The 20,860-nt window shown below is 59.4% G+C and overlaps 8 protein-coding genes across 8 annotated transcripts; 6 read left to right on the top strand and 2 right to left on the bottom strand.

The window, feature by feature from the left end:
- On the top strand, positions 1–660 carry SPSK_07980 (uncharacterized protein; the record flags this gene model as incomplete). Its single annotated transcript, XM_016734632.1, has 1 exon — positions 1–660. One exon carries the CDS (start codon positions 1–3, stop codon positions 658–660), a length of 660 nt encoding a protein of 219 aa, XP_016590944.1.
- An 816-nt stretch (positions 661–1,476) lies between these two features.
- SPSK_07183 (allophanate hydrolase) lies at positions 1,477–3,561 on the top strand (the record flags this gene model as incomplete). Its single annotated transcript, XM_016733850.1, has 1 exon — positions 1,477–3,561. One exon carries the CDS (start codon positions 1,477–1,479, stop codon positions 3,559–3,561), a length of 2,085 nt encoding a protein of 694 aa, XP_016590943.1.
- Positions 3,562–3,817: 256 nt separating this feature from the next.
- SPSK_10768 (uncharacterized protein) lies at positions 3,818–5,407 on the bottom strand (the record flags this gene model as incomplete). Its single annotated transcript, XM_016737050.1, has 2 exons — positions 3,818–4,350; positions 4,429–5,407. The coding sequence occupies 2 exons, from the start codon at positions 5,405–5,407 to the stop codon at positions 3,818–3,820; spliced, it is 1,512 nt and encodes a 503-aa protein (XP_016590942.1).
- A 2,056-nt stretch (positions 5,408–7,463) lies between these two features.
- Positions 7,464–8,915, top strand: SPSK_07492 (uncharacterized protein; the record flags this gene model as incomplete). The annotated part of the gene is made up of 2 exons (XM_016734154.1): positions 7,464–7,581; positions 7,621–8,915. The coding sequence occupies 2 exons, from the start codon at positions 7,464–7,466 to the stop codon at positions 8,913–8,915; spliced, it is 1,413 nt and encodes a 470-aa protein (XP_016590941.1).
- A 1,520-nt stretch (positions 8,916–10,435) lies between these two features.
- On the top strand, positions 10,436–11,788 carry SPSK_07549 (aspartate aminotransferase; the record flags this gene model as incomplete). The annotated part of the gene is made up of 2 exons (XM_016734209.1): positions 10,436–11,621; positions 11,709–11,788. 2 exons carry the CDS (start codon positions 10,436–10,438, stop codon positions 11,786–11,788), a joined length of 1,266 nt encoding a protein of 421 aa, XP_016590940.1.
- A 764-nt stretch (positions 11,789–12,552) lies between these two features.
- SPSK_07626 (GPI anchored dioxygenase) lies at positions 12,553–13,770 on the top strand (the record flags this gene model as incomplete). Its single annotated transcript, XM_016734285.1, has 1 exon — positions 12,553–13,770. The coding sequence occupies one exon, from the start codon at positions 12,553–12,555 to the stop codon at positions 13,768–13,770; it is 1,218 nt and encodes a 405-aa protein (XP_016590939.1).
- Positions 13,771–14,080: 310 nt separating this feature from the next.
- On the bottom strand, positions 14,081–15,559 carry SPSK_07480 (rxt2-like protein; the record flags this gene model as incomplete). Its single annotated transcript, XM_016734142.1, has 3 exons — positions 14,081–15,003; positions 15,084–15,371; positions 15,484–15,559. 3 exons carry the CDS (start codon positions 15,557–15,559, stop codon positions 14,081–14,083), a joined length of 1,287 nt encoding a protein of 428 aa, XP_016590938.1.
- A 948-nt stretch (positions 15,560–16,507) lies between these two features.
- On the top strand, positions 16,508–20,661 carry SPSK_06888 (solute carrier family 25, member 38; the record flags this gene model as incomplete). The annotated part of the gene is made up of 2 exons (XM_016733560.1): positions 16,508–16,807; positions 16,888–20,661. 2 exons carry the CDS (start codon positions 16,508–16,510, stop codon positions 20,659–20,661), a joined length of 4,074 nt encoding a protein of 1,357 aa, XP_016590937.1.
- Positions 20,662–20,860: the final 199 nt, after the last annotated feature.

The raw sequence follows: 20,860 nt of genomic DNA, 5'->3' as shown, positions 1-20,860 counted from the left end.
ATGCTCTACTTTGCCTATGGAAGCAACATGGCGCTGGCGCAGATGAGCCATCGCTGCCCTCGGAGCAAGTTCGTTGGACGCGGCATTCTGTACGGCTATCGCTGGCAAATCAACGAGCGCGGCTATGCCAACGTTGTCAAAGTCGAGGACACGGCCAAGGCCGGCAGCACCAAGCTTGCAACGGGTGGCGGTATGACCGCAAACCACAGACCAAGTGCACCCACCGGCGCGTGTGTCCATGGCCTCATCTACGAGCTCGACGAAACAGGCGAAGATGAAGCGAAGCTCGACGTGTACGAAGGCGTTCGCACATCTGCCTACCAGAAGATGTACGCCGATGTGGTGGTCTGCCCGTCCACGTATCCAGAATACGTTGCCGCATATGAGGCCACCGGGCACAGTGTCCCGCCGTTCGCAGGGACAAAGTACGGAGACCCAAGCAAACCCGCCACGGCCAAGGGCGTGCTCGTGTATTTCAGTGACAGGTACATCACGGCTGGCGCACCAAAACTCGAGTACGTCAACCGGATGAAGGCAGGAATGTGGGACGCCTACCACCTGGGCGTTCCAGTGGGCTATTTGGAGCGTGATTTGATTCCGCATTTGGAGAACAACCGCGAAAAAGCGTCCAGTCTGGCCTCGAAGAACAAGAAGAACTGAACGACAAGGTCCTACGATACCCAGAAAGGGTAGGAGGCGAGAGGGCGAAGGTATGGCGATTTCGACAATCGACGGAAAGGTGGGTATACGACAGACACGGCACACCGCTGGTTGACAGGCACCAATACAGGTTTCACACATTGGCGTTACGGATGTCAAGGAATGGCAAACGCACATGGCATTACAGGACCAACTGGTTTTGTGTCATTGTACCAGGAATATGTGACTCATGTTGTACAGGTGGAACATGACGGTACAACCAAGAGAAAGGCCGGCCGGATCGTACCGACACTATCAATTGCTTGTCGACCTGTGTTCGGTATCAACTCTTGTTAGACATGTTTATTTTGAGTGTACTCAATTTCATATCCACAACTTCGCTTTTGTGCGACAAGTCGACATCCTCTAACACCACGCCCGTTAGCTGCACTGGCAGGCACCCCCGCTCGACACTCGCTCCTTGAACCGGAACGATAGGCATCTGACAGCATCTCGGTCCACCGGAAGCTGCCTGGTGCCCCACATTGTTGTCCCTCTTCGATGCGGAGTGCTCAACTTGACAGTCGCCGGATGCTCGCCGAATTCATCGTCTTCTTCCATTGAGCGACTGTAGAGTTCCGTACCGACCATTGTGCATATCTTTAATAGCATCAGGAATTGGGGTGCGTTACACCACTGTGGCTGCGTGCTAGGTCCGTCTGCCCTCTACCCATCTGTCGCGCATACTGATACCTCTTCACTCTCTAACCAAATTTGAGCAGTGCAACCAAAACAAAGCACAGTCTGCTCCGCCCACACCGTCGACTATCAGTTGCCATGCAGGAGCTCACATTCACAACAGCTCAGCCGTATAGCTTCTCTTTCGTACCCGAGCGCACAGCCCTTGTGTTGGTCGACGAGCAGCGCGGCTTTGTCGATGCCGACATTCCAAATGCTGTGCCTGTTACCCTGTCAGTTCTCGCAGCAGCCCGTGCTCTGGGTCTGCATATTGTCCATGCGCGTGCGGGTCACTCTCTGGTCGACGAGCTGCGGCCACAGTCTGGTGAGGTGGTGGTGGACAGGCCAGGCACAAGTGTGTTCTGGGCGACGGGCTTGCACCGACGGCTGATGGCTCGAGGTGTCACGCATCTGCTAATAGCAGGCGTGGCGACCGAGTGCAGTGTGACCATGACGGAGCGCGAGGCGAGGGACCGCGGGTTTCAGTGCTGCATCTTGACAGACGTCGCGGGTGGTTTCGATGCGTCGTTTGAGGCGGCGTCGACCAACACGTCTGTATCATATGGGGGACAGTTTGGTTTTGCCGCGCCGAGCGCCGAGCTTGTGGCGTATGGCGAAAAAGCATCTGCAGCCCAAGAACCGCCTCCTCCAGCCGCCTCCTGGGATGGCACTTTACTCGACCTAGACACTTTGCAAACACAGTACAGAGGTGCTGGCCTTTCCCCCACCGACGTGGTCCATGCAGTGTTTGACCGCATTGAAGCGTACGAAAAGGAGAACCCGCACGCTTGGATGCTGTTGCGGTCCCGCCCGGAGGTGCTGGCTGATGCTCAAGCCCTTGTCGACAAATACACTGGTGTGGAGCGCGACTGCCTACCGCCGTTGTACGGGATTCCCTTTGCCGTCAAGGACAGTTTTGACGTTGCCGGTCTCGAGACAACAGCGGCATGTCCACCCTTTGCCTACACAGCCACGGTCACCGCGCCGACGGTCACGGCATGCCTCGAGGCGGGCGGTCTGCTCATCGGCAAGACCAACATGGACCAGCTGGCGACGGGCTTGAGTGGATGCCGCTCACCTTGTGGCATCCCATCGAGCGTCTTTCGCCACGCCAACCACAAAGAGGATGCGTACTGTCCAGGCGGTTCGTCGTCCGGCTCGGCCGTTGTTGTGGGCGCGCGGCTCGTGACATTTGCGCTGGGCACAGACACGGCTGGAAGTGGGCGCGTGCCGGCCGCATTCAACGGCATCGTGGGCTTCAAGCCGACCAAGGGCACGCTGTCCTCCCGTGGGGTGGTGGCGTGTTGCCGCAGCCTCGACACGGCCACGATCCTGGCACCTTCGGTGCACGAAACCCGCCGCATCTGGCACGTCGTCGACCACTACGACGCCGGCGACGCGTTTGCCAAAGATCCCCAGTCGCTGCCTCTCGTTCTGGCCGACCACCGCGGCGTCAACGCGGCAGGCTTCACGTATGCAACGCCGCCTGTCTCGGCCATGGCGGCAGCACGCTTGTCGCCCGAGTACGAAGCGGCCTTTGACAAGGCCCTCACAGTTGTCCGGGCCATGGGCGGCCGAAGGCATGCACTCGACGATGCCGCATACAAACCGTTTGTCGACGCGACGGACTTGCTGTACAACGGCACGCTCGTCAACGAACGCATTGCCTGCATCGGCGAGGACTTTATCAGGACGAACATCGCCCGGTTCCACCCCGTCACCGGCAAGCTGTTCCAGCAGGTGCTCGACCGCAACGCCCGGCCCTGGGACGTGTACAAAGATCAGCTGGTGCAGGCCGAGGCGACGCGGCTGGCGAATCGACTGCTGTCAGGCGGCGTCGGCCCTCTTGGTGGAGTGGGCCGTGGTGACGATGGTCATGATGGTGCTGGTCCTGGTGCTAGTACGACGGTGGACGTCTTGGTTGTGCCGACCGCGCCGTTTCATCCCACGGTCGCGGCGATGCAGGACGACCCCATTGCGATGAATGCACAGCTGGGCGTTTTCACACACTTTGGAAATGTGCTGGACCTCTGCGCCATAAGCGTTCCGGCGGGCACTGTCGACGGCGGCATGCCGTTTGGTCTCTGTTTTGTGTGCGCCAGGGGCCTGGATGGCAGGCTGTTTGACATTGCAACTGCGTTTGAGCGGGCATTGGCGGCTTCTTATGGCAAAAGAACAAGTTAAATTGGGTGCGGGAAGGGGTCAACTAATAGGTAAACAAAAACAGAAGAAATGGGATTAAGAGGTCGGCCGTGGCCGATGGTATTGGAATAGCCCAAAACGGGTCTGCAGAACGCCCAAACTCCAGTCACGCGCTGTACCGGTCTATATTTATGTATCATAGCCAGTCAAAATCGCTGTACGTCTTTCTCACCTCACGGCACACTCTTCTCTTTCGGCCTCTCTCCCTCACACACACTCACACACACTCTCTTCTCCCCTAGAGCTTCTCCAGTTTGGGGTCTTGGGCCAGATAGGCTTTCATCGCAACAAAATTCTTGGTGCTGAAGCCAATGTCGATCCAGTAGCCGGCGTCGCTGCGGAACATGACGGTCGCGTGGAAGCGGTGCGGCGTGGTGAGCAAACCACTGCGACCAATGACAAAAACGTCCGGGGGCGGCAGGGGCGTCGTGGCGCCGCTGTCCTCGGCCGAGGTGGTGGCGGCGGTGGCCACGGCCGCAGAGAAGTCCAGGTCCCGCCAGGCGGCCGGCCAGCTAGTCACCGAAAAGGACGTCTCAAAAGGCTCGCAGATGTGCATGTTCTGCTTGCGGCGGGCCATCTCGCGGATAATGGCGAGGTGGATGTCGACGTGGACGGGATCCCGCATCTCCGCGACGCAGCTGTGGTTGTCCTTGGCGATCTGGGCGAGCGGGGTGTTCCGGTCGAGGCGGAAGCGCGTCGACGCGTGGGTCAGGCCGTTGTGCAGCCAGCCGTCCATGGCGGGGCCGGTCAATTGGGGGAGGCGGCCACGGACTGGGGTATGGTTGTCAGTACAACGGGCGACACGATAACAGGACAACAAGACAACAAGGAAAATCAATCGTCACATACTGTTCACTGTCTGCGACAGGTTCAACGTCACCGGTCCCTTGTGGATGCGCGACAGCTTGGTCATCACGGCGGTAATGACGTCGTTGTCCGTGATGCCCGGGTCGCCGCCGCTGGCGTTCAGCGCCTTGGTGATGCGCGCACGGAGAGCCTTGACGGTGGCCATGGGCAGGAACATGATGCGCTTGGTCTCCTCCGCGTTGAAAATCAGGTCGGGGAAGAAGCCCAAGAGGACGATTGGGTACTCGCCGGTGTAGTACACGTGCATCTTGCCCTTTTGCGGGCGCTGCTCCGCCTTGGTCAGGGACGAAAACGCGCGGCCCTGCGGCAGGGGATCCTGCTCCATCAGCGGCGGCGGCGCCTGGCCGGCGATCACACCCATCCAGGCGCGCACCAGCAGGGATGTGCCCAGCTGGTCCGCCACCGCATGTGGCACGCTTAGGGCCACGACGGTCGCATCCTCGTACTGTGTGAGGTGCACGAGCAGGATGGGTGTGTCGTTGGTGCCGTGGTCGACGTCATAGGGCCACGAGGCCGGGCGGAACTTGGGGTCGTAGTCCGTAACCGCCGGCAAAAAGGCGATGCCGCCGCCGCCCTCGCTGGACTCGAGGGGGGGCGTCTGCATCAGCTGTGGCGCGTCGGCGTCGATGGGCCCGGTCTTGGTCTCGGTCGACCACTGGAAGAGGTCGTATGTCTCGGCCGGCGGGAAGGTTTTGGGCACGTGGTACTCCTGCAGGCTGGTCGACTTGTTGAGCACGAGGCGCCCGCCGAGCTTGCGCCAGTGCTCGCGGATGAGCGTGTCCAGGCCCCGTTTCATGGCATCGGCATCCAGACGCGCCTTGACGACGAAGAAGGTACGCGTGCGGATGCCTTGGAGGGGTGGTATCTGGTCTGTCCAGGCGGTGGGGATAACGTCCACGGCGGCAGCCGCGGCAGCTGCCCCGGCGGAAGCCCCGGCGGCAGGTGTTTTTCTTGCGACCATGATGCCGAGCGAGGCGAGGAGTACTGCGAGACAGACACAGATGTGATACGGGTCGCTGAAGAGCCGAGCAAAGGTGTCAGACATAACAAACTGGGTATCGTGAGGAATCCTTGGGCATCAAGCAGGAAAGAAACAACGGAAAACAAAAGAAAGGGCAAGAAGAGGACATATACTGGGATACGTTTGAAATACTATAAACGGTGGAAACGAAACCGACCAAGACGCCAAGGGAATCCGAGCTACAAATACAGAATCCTCGTGCACATAGTGTGCAGACACAGGCCCCCGACCCAAGGGGAGACTTGAACGGGGGTGCAAACGTGGGACTGCCACGCACAGCACTACGAAGCACGTACAGAGTCAGAGCGATAGGCGCTCGACGGCTCGACGGGGACAGGAAATGACAGGACAAGGACCAAGCATCGTCAGCCTGGGAGGAGACGCTCTGAGACTGGCCCGCTTTCCATGTTTCCACACCGCGGGCTTCTTCCTTGGCCCCAACCGCAATCCTCCGAATACGCAGTATTTCGTACCATGCAGAGGACAAGCACGACCGTCAGCAAGACCAACCATCCATTCCCAAAGAAGACGGAAACCAGAGTAGGGCTTATCAATTGCGTCGTAATTAGCGTTCTTTCCTTTCTTTTTGCCTCTTCTCTTCCTTTTCTTTTTTTCTTCTTTTCTCGTTTCTCCTTTTCTGCTCGGTGGCCTGGACTCTTCGCAGCATGCTGATCACCCAAGACAGCATGAACTAAAATCAAAGCAGATCCTGAATTGGACGGACGGGACGCTACAGCCTTTGGTCGAGCCTCGCTACTGGCTAATGTAGCCTTTATATTTTTGGTCGGCGGAGCTCCTTAGATTAGCTTGATCCTTTGAAAGTGACGGGGCTCCTGGGAAGGTGTCTATAGGGCAGTTAGTGTCCCGACTATGGCCAGGCCAACGATGCCAAGGTGATGGAATGGCCACGCTTGGAAGCGGGTCAGGGTGAATTCAGGACAACTGTTTTTGTTTTGGCGAAGTTGGCATGGTAGAACGGTCAACAGCAAAAGGCAGATGAGCAGAGCAAATGAGCAGATGAGCATCACGGCCGTGCGGCAAGCTCTCCACTTGCAACGACGGTTCCAAACCACTGGGGCCTGTGAGATGCCCTCGAATACACCCGACTTGGAGTAGCATCGTACGTCGTACGGGAGGACAACGACGCAGAGACTGGAGCCTGGCAAAATGGCGACGTTGATATGGAGGAGAATATAGTAGGCGAAAACGTAAGCAGACTTATGGGCAACGTCAGCCTGGCCATGGACGACGTAAGCAAAGTTACAGCGATGTCAGCCCGTTGTAATGAGGCTTTTCGGCCATACGCAACGCTGACGGCCCTGCTAAAACCCTAAAACCGACGCATACCCGGGCTTGCCTGGAACAGACGTCGTGACAAGGGAGAAAAAGCGAGTTGAACGAGTCTAAAAAAGCTCGGAGGAACTAAACAGGCCAGGCCAGGGCTAAGACTAAGGATCCTGGGTCACATGACCACGGTCCATCACGTCGTATTACGTCCGAATACGTCGTACTCTGGGCAGTTGCTGCTGACTGGCGAAATTCGCCGACAACAATCTCAAAGGAACGACAGAGCCACTCAGGGGTTGTGCCGCCCCACTCGCTGCATGTTTGTGCTGATCGACAAAGGCAAAACACACACCCTGTCGACACCCTTCGACCGCCGAACTGCCGTCGCTCGCATTCTGCACATCGTTCGGCAGCGTCTCTGGGTCTCTTCCCTCTCTCTCGGCCCTCCTTGTTTTCGGCCGCGAGACATCGAACCCGTCCCGCGCTGCCGGCTGTCGAGAGCTGCACCATTGACCAAACAAAATTCAACAGCGAAAACCAAAAGCAGAAAACCGAAAGCAATGCGCTGGGCTGTTGCCGACCGTCCATAGACGACTGTGCATGCATTGCCGTTTTGTCTCGGCTTCGAGTTGAGGCAGGGACGCACCCGCGTTGTCCCATTGGCACGCATTGCCGTTTCCCCCGGCCGTCGACCAACCCGCGCCCAGGGATGGTGGCCCATCCCATTGAGCGCGAGTATGCCGATGCGCTGGGCCTCTGGGGCTGGATCTGCCTGGTCGCGCGCGCCGTCGCTCTCAGTGAGGATCCTGCCTTTGGTCCCATCGCTTGTCCGTCCGTCCGTCCGTCCCTAACCTAACACAAAACAGCGTTTTTCCTTGCCTTGAAGGTCGTCAAGGCCGCCGTTGGCGGCAAGGCCCGCCGCCATGGCCAGACCGTGTACAAGTACACGGCCCTCGAGGGCATGCGCGACTACCAATACGGCCTCAGCGCCGTCCGCATCCAGAACCTGCTGCCCTCGACGAAGTGGCTCGCGCGCCGGTTTGCCAGGCGCAACAAGCTGCCCTTTGCGCTGATCCACCTCAGCAACGGCACGACAGCCGCTGTGCTTGGGCCGAAGGCGGAGGCGGAGAGAACGGAGAGAACGGCCGAGACAGCAAAGGGGGCAAAGGAGCCGCAGCGGGCAAAAAAGGCAACCGGGGCAAACACGGCAAACCCGGCAAACACGGCAAGCACAGCCTCTACGCCGGCCCAAGCGTCGTCCTCAGCACCCCGTCGAGCCGTCGTCGTGTTCCACGGCGGCGGCTACATGGCGCCCGCCCTCAGCAAGCACATCCACCTGGCGTGCGGCTTCAGCAAGACCCTCCCCGACAACGTCGCCGTCTACATCCTGCAGTACGGCCTCGCCTCCGAGACCGCCAACCAGTACCCGCGCCAGCTCCAGCAGGCGGCCGTCCTCCTCGACTACCTGTTGACCGCGGAGAACTACCCGCCCTCGGCCATCACGCTTGTCGGCGACTCCGCCGGCGGCCACCTGGCGCTCAGTTTGCTCCTGCACCTGGCCCACCCCGACCCGCAGGTGCCCGCCGTCACGCTGCCGGGCGGGGCGCGCCTCGCCGGTGCCGCCCTGCTCTCGCCCTGGATGATCACGCGCGCCCGCAGCGAGGGCCTCGTCCGAGCCAATGAGGCCAAAGACGTGTTGTATGCCGCCGCGCTCGACGCCTGGGCGCAGAACTTTCTGGGCGGCCCGGTCGACGAGAGCGAAAAGAGCGAAAACAGGGACAAGGCGGATGCCGCCGCAGCAGACAAGGGCTCGCCCTGGAGCTGCCCCCTGACGATGCCCGACCAGTGGCTGGCGGACTTGCCCGTGGACGACCTGTTTGTCACCTATGGCGAGGACGAAGTGCTGGCCGGCAACATTGCCCGGTTCTGCACGGCACTGTGCCGCGCGCGCAAGCCCGTCCCTGGTGTCAAGACCGCGGCCAAGGGCTACGCCAACGAGCTGCACGTCCACATGGTCATGAACCGCTTTCTGATGCTCGGCGAGACGTGCCTGTCCGAAGAAGAGTTCAAGGCATGGTACGCCACCCAGTTGGAAGCGCCTCTACGGCCGCCTCCACCACCACCGTCGTCGCACGATGCAGTCGAAGCCGCCGGCAGATAGACTTCATCCCCGTAATACACTAATGTAATTGTCACATAATACTTGGCTTCACAGTACATAGAATAGACAACATGCCCTTTTTGGGATACAATCTGTTGACTATGCGTTTAGTCTATTGGCTCTTAAAGGCAAAGAGTAAAAGCAACCGATGAAGCAACCGATGCACTCCAGACAACGCGCTCGAGAAACAGATTTGAACAATTGACGAGGTCGGTCAGCATTGTCCCAAAACAACAGCAACAACACGGTTGAAAGTAGAATAAATATCCAGACTTCCACCAGCTTCTGCGATGCGCCCAAGACGTCCTGGAGCTGGTGCCTCATGCCGCGGATACTCCATTTTGCTTCGCTATTGTGGTATAACTTTTTTTAAAAATTAATACCTTGGCGAATCGCGAGAAAAAAGGAATTTATAAAAAAAAAATAAAAAAAACGTACAGCAGCGGGTATTCGCTGGTCGTCACCGACCCAACTACTAATCCGCCGATTGAAGGTTTGACTAGGGGAGAGCGGACGGGATCCCGTATTTTCCTTTATCTATGGCCGTACGTGACAGGTTGCACCCGTAGTTGGAATTTATACCAGTGTTCGAATACGTGTATCGAGAACTGATGTATTCTGTACGACAACTGTTACGATGACTTGGTGCCCCTAGTGCCCCTATGGAAGCCAGCACACGATCTCGTCCATTCTTACAATCGCCAGACATCCAGTTCGCAAGTTTCTACAATAACACGCCCTTTGCGTACCACCCAAGTCTTGAACAAATGCTGCAGGTCGCTATGTCGCTCTACATACCTTTGCTCTCCCGAATCAATGCAGTCCTTTTACGTCACGCAGCGTCGAGCATCTGCGGGTTGACCATCCTCACCAAAAGTCCCCGATTGCGGTCCGCGACTAACGCCGACTTACACGGCGGGACACAAAAAGTGGGTATTGTCATGGTCTCTGGAATGTGGTGAAATGGACATGGTGAATCTTGGACGCAAGCGAATTGCAATTGTAGAAATTGCAAGACAAGGCCGAAAGCGCGAGAAAACGACGCTTGCGGCGCGGTTTACGTGACCACGCGCCCCAATTCGGCGGCTAGCCTCGGCGGCGATCGCTGGTTCCGCACTCGCTCACCTTGACGTTTTCATTCCGTCTTTATCTGTTATCTTTTTTTTTTTTTTTTTGGTCCCTGACTGACTCTCTGGTGACTTTTTAAGCCGAGTCTCCATTTTCTCCAGGCCAATGCATCACATCCACATCGTCGACGTCCCTATTGCTCTGATTCCACATTTTCCCCTTGCCCGTCTTACGTCTGACATCAATTACACAAAGAGAACGTCAACAAGTCAACAAACGAGCATCGAGCATCCAATTGGAGCGTACCGCCGCCAAACGGACTGTCTTTGAATTAACGGCAATTTTATAGAATTATTACGACTGCCTTGCCCACCACGCCCACCTACCCTGACTTTTTTTATTCTTTTTCTCTCCAACTTTTTCTCTCCTTTTTTTCTCTCCAACCACACCCCATGGGTTCCGTTCCGATTGCTACGTCACACTTTGCGGCACTGCCGTCGGCTCCGCGTGACGAGATCTTTGCGCTGCTCGGCCAGTTCCGGCAAGACACCCACCCGGATCGCGTCAATCTCGGCGCCGGCGTGTACTGCTCGGATGCCGGCGAGCCGTGGCCGCTCGACGTCGTCCGGACCGTCGAGCAGTCCTTTGCGGACAAGGCCGACCCGCATCGCCACGACTACATCCCCATCGAGGGCGACCAGCAGTTCCTGGCGCTGGCCCGCGACTTTGTCTTTGGCGACGCCTGTGACGCCGACCGCCTCACCTCCGTCCAGACCGTCTCCGGCTCCGGCGCCAACCACGTCGGCGCCCGATTCCTGGCCGAGACGCTGCGGCCGCGCCGCGTCTGGCTGTCGGCACCGACCTGGGCGAACCACGAGCTGATCTGGAAGACGGTGGGCGTGCCCGTGCACTACTACCCCTACTACAACGCCGCCACGCGTGCCCTCGACTTTGCAGCCATGGTCGACAAGCTCGAGGCGGAGGCCGCGCCCAACGACGTCCTTCTCCTGCACGCCTGCGCGCACAACCCGACCGGCCTCGACCCCACCCAGGCGCAGTGGCGCGTCCTGGCCGAGCTGTGCCAGCGCAAGGGCCTGTTCCCCTTCTTCGACAATGCCTACCAGGGCTTCGCCTCGGGCGACCCGGACCGCGACGCCTGGGCCATCCGCCACTTTGCGCAGCTGCAGCCGCCCGTCGAGATGTGCGTGGCGCAGTCCTTTGCCAAGAACCTGGGGCTCTACGGCCACCGCGCCGGCGCGTTCCACCTCGTGGCCACCGGCGACGGCTGCACGCCCGCCGCGCGGGACGCCGTGACGGCCAACCTGGCCCAGATCATCCGGTCCGAGTACTCCGTGTCGCCGCGCTACGGCGCCGACATTGTCAAGGCCGTGCTGGGCAGCAAGGCGCTGACGGCGCAGTGGCACACCGAGCTGCAGACGATGAGCGGGCGCATCCGGGCCATGCGCCGCGCGCTGTTTGACGAGCTGGTGCGCCTGGGCACGCCGGGCAAATGGGTGCACATCATCGACCAGATCGGCATGTTCTCGTACACGGGCCTCTCCGTGCGCGAGGTCAACTACCTGCGGGAAACGTACCACATCTACATCCACTCGTCAGGACGCATCTCGATTGCAGGCCGTACGTACTTTCTCTTCCCTTTTCTCTTCCCTTTTTTGTTGTCTTTTTGTTGTCTTTTGGCTAAACCAATACTCACAAACCTTCCAGTAAACACAAAGAATGTCAAATACGTGGCTGCCGCGATACACGCAGTGCGCTCCGACCCATCCTTGGTGGACTTTACGTGATAGGATGTCCCTCCATTGGTAAAACTGTACATACAAAATACAAAAATAGAACATGACCATATGCAAGCGACATGGACGATGAATGTAAACCGAAACATCAAATTTTATCACATTGGTATATGAACATGACGTGGACACACTTTTGTGATCGTCAGTATACATCCGAATACGCCAACGACGTGACGTTGTCGGGGCTCATGAGACGGCTGCAAATGGCGGCTCGGAGATTGCGCCCCTTGTAGCCAGAAAACGGGACGGACTTTAGCCAACCCCGAAAAGTATAAATGAACGACCGGCCCTGTCACATTACATTTTGAGTAAGCACAGACAAAAATAGGACTCGTTTTCTTGAACACGTCATGAAGACGAGGAGTCTGGGCTTCATACGACCAATCAACTGACCCATAAACCATCCAGAGTCATCAATCCGTGGCAGTACCAGCCGTGAAGTATTCAAACAAACCGTCTTCGACGCACCTCTATACCCTTAGCACATTGATCTAGACAACAAAAATCACAGAACACGTACGAGTGAAATGAATCTGCAACGATTCAAGTCACTATGGAGGCACAAAAATCCCCAAACGTAGTTACGCAACACACCAATGTCTCTTCCGGCCATCGCACCGGCTCGGCCGTTCGGCAGTTCTTGCACTTCGACTCACGAAGACAGAGCCAGTATAAAAGAAACGAGCATCCAGCCTATGTGCACACAGCACACGGTCCAAGTTTGGCAAACAAAGCACCTCCCAAAATCAAACATCATGGTCAAACTCTCTACTCTGGTCGCCTTTGTAGGCCTTGTCCTCTCGCCCACCGCCGTCTCAGCCCACCCTGGCGAGCATCCTTTCTCGCCAGAGAAGCGGCAGGAGACGCTCAAGAAGCAGGCATTCAGCCACATGGTCGCCCACAACAGCAAGAGAACGCTCGATGCTGCGTGCGGTGGCCGTGCCGAAGATGTGGCTGCCCGTCAGCAGCGTGCCATGGAGCGCCGTTATGCCAAATTCCAGGAGCTGCGCAAGCAGCACAATCTTGACCATTGTATGTTACCATTTCCATACTCTCCGCCACCTGCGTCAATGGAACAGGACACTGACTCCACTCCCCCATTCACAGTGAACACGGTCGAGCGCCGTGCCAATGCCGACTTTGCACGCTACAACGCCGCGTCCCACAACCTCACGGGCCTCCGCCACTGGGACAGCGACACGCCGTCCCACACCGTCTTTGGCGCCAACACAAGCTGCGTCCTGACGCCCGACAACATTGAGGGCCCGTATTTTGTGTGGGGCGAGGACGTGCGGTCGGACCTGACCGACGGCCAGCCCGGCATCCCGATGCACCTCGAGCTGCAGCTCATCGACGTGGAGACCTGCCTGCCCGCGCAGGCGGTCTTGGTCGACGTCTGGGCCTGCAACGCCACGGGCGCCTACTCGGGCGTGTCCGCCGCCGGCCAGGGCGGCCTCAACACGACGTTTTTGCGCGGCGTCCAGATGAGCAATGCCGACGGCGTCGTCGCCTTTGACACCAACTTCCCCGGCCACTACCTGGGCCGGGCCACGCACCAGCACGTGGTCGCCCACATCGGCGCCGCGCTGGCCGCGACGAACCAGTCGTACACGGGCGGCACCGTCGCGCACATTTCGCAGCTCTTTTTCGACCAGGCCCTGATCCACCAGGTCGAGCAGACGTCGCCGTACAATGCCAACCCCGTGCCCCTGACCACCAATGCCCAGGACCTGTTCACCGGCTTCCCGGCCTCGCCGACCTACGATCCCTTTGTCGAGTATGTCTTTGTGGGCGACAACGCCGACCCGGCCTACGGCCTCTTGGCCTGGGTCGAGCTGGGCATCAACACGTCGCTCAACTACGACGCGTATGCCGCGCCGGCCGCGTTCCGGTACGAGGGAGGCAGTGTCGACAATGCCAATTTCTTCGAGGAGCAGATTGTGGGCGCCTTTCCGCCGCCGACGCACGGCTGAGGCAAGGTCGTTTACGATGGGTGGACTTGATCGAGGTGGACGTGGTCTTGATACGTAGATGTGCTACAGCAAAGTAAAGCCCAAGTAAGCCCAAGTAAGCCCAAAACAAAATGAGAGGTCACATGAGACTAGCTTCGACCTCCCATCCTCCCCTGCTACTTGCCATATCTGCTCCGAGCAATGCTTGCTGTGCTGGTAGTAAACTGTATTGGATATATAAATGCAAGAAAAATAGGGCTTCGTGCGCGTATCGGTACAGTGGCTCTCTGACGCCCTCTGTCCTGTCTGTTCTCTCTTTCTCTCTTTCGCTCTACTTTCGGTTGCGCGTCTTCTTGTTCGGCAACTGCTGGTCTTCTTCCTCTTCGTCGTGGCCCTTTTTCAGGTCTTCTTCCAGCCCCCATTCTTCCTGGTCGTACCAGTCCTCACCGTCCGACATGTCCCGGTTCGGCCCGCTGTGCGCCTCGGCCTTGGCCCACCGCAGGACGGTATGCCGCAGGCGGTCGGCGCGCAGCAGGCCCTCGTGCAGTTTCTTCGTGCCGCGCGAGACCTCCTCCTGCTTCTGCACCCAGAGCTGCAGCAGCCGCCGCACGTCCTCGGCCTCGGCTTCTGGCAGCCCCAGGTTGGGCTCGGGGCGTGCAGACCGGGGCGCCAGGAAGAGCGGGTGGATGGTGCCCTCCTCCTCCTCCTCCTCCTCGTCCGCGTCCTCGTCGCCGCCGCCAACGCCCGCCAGCGCTCGGCCATCATCGTCTGCCTCGCCGCCTCGGGGTATTACTGCGCGGTCGCCATTGGACTGTGCATCGTTCCTCCCGGCGGCGGCTGTGTCTGCTTCGTCACTTGCGTCTGGCATGGTCGAGTCGGGGGTGGGGTCGGGCTCTGCATCGCCCACCGCCTTGTCTTTGTCGTCCGCGTCACCCTGCCTCGACGCGCTCGGCCTGTCTTCCAACAGACCAGCGGGCGGCCCTGTGGACCCGCGCGCCGTCGCCAGGCGCGCCACATGCTCGTCGTCAAACAGGTCGGCGTCGTCGGGGGTGACCAGCAGCCCGCTGTCCACCCAGATATGGTCGCCACACAACTTGATCAGCAGCGGCTTTACTTTCCATAGTGCCGCGCTCTCCTTGTGCATCCAATTGCTGCCTTGCGTCGCGAGCTCGGTCAGGGCCTTGTTCGTAAACGGACGCGAGAGCGACGGGTGGTTGGGCAGGTCGGTGACGGCAGTCAGAGGGGCAAGGAGATCTGAAGCATAGTTCGTATAGTTAGTATAGTTGGCACGGGTCCATTGGCTGTGTGCGCAAGTGTGGTCCGCTCAAACTCACGCTCTAATTGAATGCCGGCGTACGGGTTCTGCTCGGCCGCCGCTGCCTCGGCGTCCTGGACGACGGCATCGTCGTCCTCGTCGCTGTCCACCTCATACCCCTCGTCGTCGATCAGCGCCGGATTGTGGCTGATAATCTCGCGGCGGTAGCCGCCGTGTTCGACGGTCTCGGTGAACACCGTCAGGCCATCCGCAGCACCCAGGTGGCCTTGGCGTACAAACCGCGCGCGGCGCTTGAGCTTGCTGCCGCGATTTGTACTGTGGTCGACGTCGGAGTCGGAGTCGGAGTCTGTTGTAGATCAGCGTGGATATGGTCAGCATTCGGCCGGTTCAGCTGTGGCGCAAAGGGCAAAGCTAGAAAGGCGCGTCAAAGAGGGCGACGGTCCCGGCAAAAGACTCACCAAACGGTCGCCGCTTGAGGGCGCGCTGGAGGCCGATGACGGTCTCCAAGAAGACAGCCTGGTCGCGTGCGGCCATTGTGGCGTTTTGTGTGCCCGAAGACAGCTGGGGAGTGTCAAGGAGGGTCGAAAACTGGACGAGGTGGCAGAGAGGGAAGAGAATCGGTCTTTTGCCGGCGGATGCTCGAGCGACAACGAAAGCCAGCAACGCCAACGTCGTGATTCAAGTCTAAAAGTGTAAATGCAGGCGTCGCAATGCGGTTATGGATATATAGTCGCCCAAGGGGTCGCTGGCCGTCGTCTGTGTCGGTGGAGGGAGGAAGAGCAAAGTTGGTGGAATTGAGTGGTCGATCGCAACGACTGCCGGCGCAGACGCCCTCTGTGCTCTGCCCTCCATAGCCTCCTCGTTTTCTGCCGCTTCCTAGTCATGCCACAGAGACAACCTCGCGTTCACCGCCCTGGCACAGTCGCCGCTATGAAGCACTTGATTGGCCATATCACCTTTAAATATGGGTCCAAGTGTTCCAAGACAGGATACATAAGTCCTCATCTAATTTGTGTACAAGCTGAGGTACTGTTTACCTGGCAGTCTGGGTAGCTGTCGAGCGTTCCTGGCCAATCACAGCAGCTAGTCACAGTAGCCTGCGATGTGCTCCATAGGGTCGATGTCCGCTGTATGACATCCTAGAGCTACTGTCAGCTTCACAAACAATCAGTCGTCACCGGAGCCGCGCAAACCTAGCAGCGCACTCAGTTAAGAAGCTGCACGGGTGAACGTACGTTTGCAATCCATTCACGAGCGCATACGAGTACCTGATCACATGCAGAGCTCTTAACCTACGCCGCCGGGCCCCTTTCCCCTCCCCCACATCGAGCTGCAAGAAACAAAAAGTCGCGATATCTTGGACGAGGATAGCGACGGCAACATCGGCGGACGCGACCTGGAGAGGGCCAGTCCCGGTGAGAACGGCCTCGGGGACGCATCCTGTACACATTTCGTCCGACACAGGACCGCCAGCCCTGCACCATGGATGCCTATCCCGCCTACAGCCTGACGCAGAACATCCCGTTACTCGTCACGATCGGCCTGCCGGCAGTCGGCGACTCTGGCGACGACACAAGCTCGTGGACACTGGATGCCGAGCTGAAAGACCAGGCCACACTCTTGCGGTCCGAGTTGCCCGTGCTCGACGGCAAGCCCGTCACCGAGTTCAGCCGCTATATATCGACTGGCGATGTCTCGGGCCCTGTGCCGGCAGGATCACAAAAGTGGCGTGGCCGGGCCAGCTCACAACGGTACCGGTTCCGCGTACGGACGGCAGGAAGGGTGAGTGTGCTTAGCGTGCTTTGTGTGCTTGGGCCATTCTGTCTCTCTTTTGATCCATCGTCACCTGCTAACGTAGCCAGACATATTACTTCCCGCCGCGCCGAGCTCGCCTGCCCGAAAACTTTGAAGCGCCCGAGCCGCAGAGCGTCGTCCTCCACTCTCCCTTTTCGCCACTCAGCCCGTCATGCCATCTCTACCCAGATGGCATCATCGACTTTCGCTGGATCCAGAAGCACCAAGAGATCGTTCCGAGTGTCTTCCTCTGCTTCTACTCTCTGACATCCGACCCGACGACCGCAACTCTCCAGGACAACAAGATCAAGTCCGACATCAACGCCTTTCGGACTGCCGTGCAACAGTCTGGCTACCGCTCTCGCGTGGCCGTCGCCGTCTTCTTTACCGCTCCTGGCGACGACAGCAACAGCAGCACGGATGGCGTGGCGCAGGAGCGTCTGGAGAACATCCGCAAGGGAAGCGGCACCGATACGAAAATGTTCTTTGCCATCCCGGCCACCACAGCTGCGGGTGCTCCCGCTGACGAATTACACCGCGTGGCGGAGAACATGCTGACCAACGTCTACACGGTCGCCATGGACTACTACCGGGAACTGGGCCGCCACCTCCGCAAGAAACGCGGCCGTGGATCGGCACCTCAGCCTTCCGTTCCACCAACCAGCGGCACCTCGCAAACCCTTTCGCTCGCCGGGTGGCATGTCCGCTATGACGTCAAGGCCGCCGTGATTGCCGAGTTTCGCCAAGAAACAGACGCTGCGTTGCGCCTGCTCGACCAGGCCTATGAGAACCTGCTCGGGCCAGAAGTGTTGGCCGAAGCGATCCCGCACTGGAGCCCGCGGTGGAACGAGGCGCGCCTTCTCGTCGACACGCTGGCAGTGCGCAGTCTGCGGTGCCTCCTGATGGCTGGCCAGTACAGCTCGGCCGTGCGACGCTGGACCGTCTATCGCGATCGTCTGCGGAATCTGCTGGACACCCGCGGGCGCGGCACCGCCAACTACGGCTGGCAGGCGTGGGAGGCGCGCTGGGCTGTCGTCATGGCCGACCTGATCCGCCGTGTCGGTGTTCCCGAGCTGGATCCACGGTCGGGCCGCAACCTCTTCTTGCTGCCCGAGCGCAACATGATTGCCGAGCGGCTCGCGCCCTGGGAGTTTCTCCATCACCGCGGCTACTGGTACCGCATCGCGGCCCGCCACACGGCGGCACGGCGTGCCCTGGCACACCAGATCCCCGACGACGACCGCCGCCCGCCCGACGTCTCGCCTGCGTCCCACGTCGCCAACCGCGCCTTTTCGTACGACGACTACATGTGCCCGCCGCCGCACAGCGAATACCCGCTGGCGGGGCATGGTCCGGGCGTCAACCATTCGGCCGCCATCGTCACCTACCTGGAACTGGCGCGGGACGAGTTCCTCCAGCGGCGCCAGACGCATGTCGCTGCCGAGTTGGCGCTCGAGTGCGGCCGCGAGTATGTGTCGGCGAAGCAGTGGGACGCCGCCGTCGACTTGCTGGCGCCCTTGTGGACCTCGTCAAGCGCAGCAACCGGGTGGTCGTCGTGGTTGGACGTGCGCGAGGATCTGGCCTGGACGCTGCGAACCGCCGTCGCAGAGCTCGAGGAGCCGCGGCCCGATCTGCTTGTCTCCATCGACTGGGAGCTTCTCCATGCGCAGTATACACGACGGCCAGACTGGGCATACGATGTAGCCAAGTCGTTGCCCGCATCTTCCAAGGGCGTCCAAGGCCAGCAAGAGGCGGATAGTGTGCCGGTTGCCGTCAAGCTGCCCGAAGGCACACCGCCACCGTCCTTCTTGTCGGCTGCGTTTGTCTTCAAGAACGGCGAAGGAAAGGCGGGTGAGGCTGCTTTGGCACAGCTCACAATACGTTCTGATGCGCTCGCCAACTCTGTGCCCATTGTGTTGGAAGAACTGCATCTACAGTTCAACAGCAGCATCAAGCCAATCGTGCTCAGGCACAGTGCCGATGCAACCGCAACATTCTTCACCAAGGGCAAAACAACACATTCTACAATACACCTGGAAGAGGAGGACGAGGACGATCCAGGCGCAGGGACCAAAACCATCAATGGCGGTGACGATGACGACGAGACACGCGTGCTGGGTCTCCATGGATCAGCGAACCTGACATTACAGCCGCAGTCAACCCTTGTCTTTGAATTGGCCATTCCACTCCGGCAACCGGGCGACGCCCACGCTGTTTCGGCGGACCTCGTCTACCGATGCCCTTTGTACTCGCTACAGATGAAGCTGCCCCTGGCGTCGTATGTTGCTGGCGAGGGCAGCCGTGGCCGAACCCCGACATGGTTCCTGCCCCGTGCGGGTGGGCGCGTGTCTGTGCCTCGGGCCGACAGCCAGGCGATCAAAATCCTGCCAAGGCCCCCCAAGCTGGATATTCAGTTGCTACATGCTCCTGTGGCAACTGCCGCTGCCACACCGATCCCGACTGTCCAGTACTACACCAACGAGGCCATCGACCTGGCCCTCGAGCTCGTCAATGCAGAGGATGCCGACGCCAGTGTCAAGTTGGATGTCATCATGGAAGGGGGCAGCGACGAGGCTGGCGCGAGCGGCAGCAGCACGCCCGGCTTCACGCTGCTGGTGGCAGGCGACGAGATCGATACCGCAGAGCCACAAACAACAGACATCGCCTCGCCAACACCGCCAACGGCCATGCTGCGGTCTGTGCCCCTAGGCCATGTCAAGGCTGGCCATTCCGTTGCCATTGCCATCCGCATCCCTCCCACAACACCTTCCATGGACTTGGATCTCACCCTTCGCGCCGCCTACCACCTTGTGAGCGACACAGCCACGCCCATCACCCAGCAACTCTCTGTGAAGCTGAGCCTCAGCAATCCCTTCGAGGCCAACTACGACTTGCTCCCGCGCATGCACCCAGCTGCCTGGCCCAGCTTGTTCGACAACGAGGGCATCGTGGCGACCGGCACACCAGAGGACGCCGATGCCGTGAACCGGGGCTTCCACGGCTTGACGCAGGCGTGGGCCCTCGTCACGCGCTATGCATCGTTTGCCACTGAAGACCTGCGCGTTGTCGATCTGGACCTTGTCATCCAGCCCGAACCCAGAATTTCCGTCCAGCATACGAGAACCGACGCCGCAAGCCACAATGGAAACGACAACGGCACACCCCAGACAAGGGATGCTGACGGTGCTCTGACCATCAAGCCGCAGACCATGGAAGAGTCCCGGTTCGACCTGGTCGTGCAGAAGGCGAGCCTCGACGACCGCGATCCGGTGCAGCTGGATGTGTCGTTTGTCATTACGTGGCAGCGCCTTGCACCGCCAGGCTCCCCTGCCGGATCGGCCGGATCGGTCGCACCGTTGCCCACAAACACCACCACGCTCCCCGTCCCACAGCTAAGCCTCTTCGGCACCGAGCCCCGTGTATTGGCGTCTGTCGCCTACAGCCGGCCCTCCGCACCCGTACCAGCGATCCAGCTCACCCTCGCCATCGAGAACGCCTCCAACCACTTCCTCACGTTTGGTGTCAGCATGGAGCCATCCGCCGACTTTGCCTTTTCGGGCGCCAAGCTGACCACAATCCATGTGCTGCCCATGTCCCGGCGCGCCACCTCCTATCGACTAGTGCCGCTGGTGCGCGGCGCCTGGATCCGGCCGGCACTGGTCGTGCGCGACAAGTACTTCCAAAAGGTGCTGCGCATCTTACCGACGGAGGGCATGAAGATGGACAAGGACGGGATCCTGATCTGGGTACCACCAGATGCGGAAGAGGAAGAGGAAGAGGAAAGCGGCAAGGAGGAGGATGCAGACGGTGGGAAGGGCGGCGCCGAAGCGACCAACGCGTAGACGCACGAGACCGTGTCCAGTCACAAGCCATCAGCAGATTTAGAGGATAGAAGGATAATTTATGAACCAATTTCGTATCAACTGTAAAAGTGCGTTGCAGTAACGTATCCAGACGCGCCGGCAGTCAATGTAGATATATGCGTATTGCTATGCAAAATCTAAACAGCTCTAGTCAATTCTAGGTTCCAAAAGAACATCT

Source organism: Sporothrix schenckii, assembly GCF_000961545.1.
Source record: "Sporothrix schenckii 1099-18 chromosome Unknown Cont41, whole genome shotgun sequence".
In the NCBI taxonomy this organism is placed as follows: domain Eukaryota; kingdom Fungi; phylum Ascomycota; class Sordariomycetes; order Ophiostomatales; family Ophiostomataceae; genus Sporothrix; species Sporothrix schenckii.
This window is presented reverse-complemented; position numbering and strand designations above follow the sequence as displayed.